This window comes from Tupaia chinensis, unplaced genomic scaffold (assembly GCF_000334495.1).
Source record: "Tupaia chinensis unplaced genomic scaffold, TupChi_1.0 Scaffold000539_1, whole genome shotgun sequence".
Taxonomy (NCBI): Eukaryota; Metazoa; Chordata; class Mammalia; order Scandentia; family Tupaiidae; genus Tupaia; species Tupaia belangeri.
Window position 1 is genome coordinate 6,276,741 of NW_006160052.1, and position 1,622 is coordinate 6,278,362.

The 1,622-nt window shown below is 54.0% G+C and overlaps 1 protein-coding gene across 1 annotated transcript in view; it reads left to right on the top strand.

Moving 5' to 3' along the window:
• The first annotated feature begins 6 nt into the window (after window positions 1–6).
• The window catches only part of PAX2 (paired box 2), a 103,038-nt gene continuing 101,422 nt past the window's right edge, over window positions 7–1,622 (top strand). Inside the window, exon 1 of the mRNA XM_006157392.1 lies at window positions 7–84. Within this exon, the coding sequence (XP_006157454.1) occupies window positions 42–84 (43 nt within the window). The 5' untranslated portion in view covers window positions 7–41. The remainder of the gene's footprint in view (window positions 85–1,622) is intronic.

The following is a 1,622-nucleotide window of genomic DNA, read 5'->3' on the forward strand; positions in this document are numbered from 1 at the left end:
CGGCGGCGGCGGCCGCGCTGCTCCCGCTCCTCTGCCTACCCATGGATATGCACTGCAAAGCAGATCCCTTCTCCGCGATGCACCGTGAGTACCGGCGCCCGGCTCCTGTCTCCGCTCGGGCTCTCCGTCCGAACCCTGTCGGGTCCCAGAGCTGCCCCTGCTCCTAGAGCTCAGGTCCTATCTCGGAGGCCACGCTGGCTTCTCCTGGTCCCCCCAATCCCTCTGCCTCAGTCCCTCCTTCAGTGTGTCTGACGCCTCCAGCTTCTCTCCCTTCTGCCTGTCACCGTACTTACTCTTCTGTCGTCCTACCTGCTCTGGTGCCCATCACCTGCCTTTGGTCCTTCCACCTGCTCTTCTTAAGTCGTGGGATCTACTGTCCCGGCCTGGTTCTAGCCACTCACTCCCTGTCAGCCTCTTGTCCTGGCCCAGGGGCTCGTTGACAGGCAGTTTTCAGGGTCGTGCGTTTTCTCTTTTTTCTTCTTCATTCACTGTTTGCCTCCTCCCTCTTAGAGTTTTGGGTGTCCGGGAGGAGACTCCTGGCGGGGCCAGTCTCAGTGTCAGGACAATCGGGCAGGAGCGTGTGGGGGTGGGGTGCCCCTCCTGACCCTCAGTTCTCAGCATCTCCGGCCTTTCCGGCCCAGCCAAGGCTTCTTGCTGGCGGGTGTGAGATCTTTCCTTCCTCTTCCTTTCTTTCCCATTTCCCTTCGTTGTCCTTCCGTGCCCCTTCTCCGTGGGCTGGGAATCTGAGGTTGGTGAGTCAACGTGGTCCTTTTTCCACCACCTCAGCCTGAGAGATGCTTTAAAAACAAAGAGGGGTTGGAGAAGAAACCAAAGTCAGAGGGAAAGCGAGCAGGGCAGCCTCCTAAGCGGCCCCTGGGCAGACTGCGCTCTGCCCTCGGTTCCAGAGGCGCCAACTGGCCTCCCACTCCCTGTCCGGGACCTTGCAGCCAGCGACCGGCCAGGGGATTCGCAAAGGCGGAAAAAGACGAGGGGGAAAGAACAAAAGGAGGGTGAAAGGCAAAGGCCAAAGATGAGAAGAAAAAACAGAGAAATCAAAACAAGGGCAGAGAAATCAAAGAAAGAAAACAGAAAGGATAGTACAGAGAAAAAGAAGGGATGGGAAAAGCAAATAGAAAAAAAAAAAGAACATTCTGTTAATGAAAGACATGCCTGTTAATTCGTGACATGTCTTTAGCCTGAAAAACTATTTTGAGATATTTTGGGACAGGGTTTTGAAAAAAAGATAAAATTCTAAAGAGAAAACCCCTCCCCATCTGTGGATTAATAATTAAGGATAATTTGCAACTTTTCACAAGGAAACTTTTTAGACCTGGCTTGGATCTGTGCTTAGGACAAGAGATTCGAGGAGAGAGAGCTATGGTTTTCTCTAAGCTTATATTTAGATTTTCAATAGGACTTCAAAAAAATATTTCTGGGATAAAATATAATTCCTTAGTAATTTCCAAGCACAGGAAGCCTGAGCCAGGGGCCTCCGGCAGCCGCGGCGGGTCTCCGCGCCGGGCTGGAAAGCTTCCCTCCTTTCCAGAGGGTCCGCGCGCCGCCTTCGCCCAGCCTGCCTGCCTGCCTGGGCCTGGCGGCCGCTGCGCTCGCCCTCTTCTCTG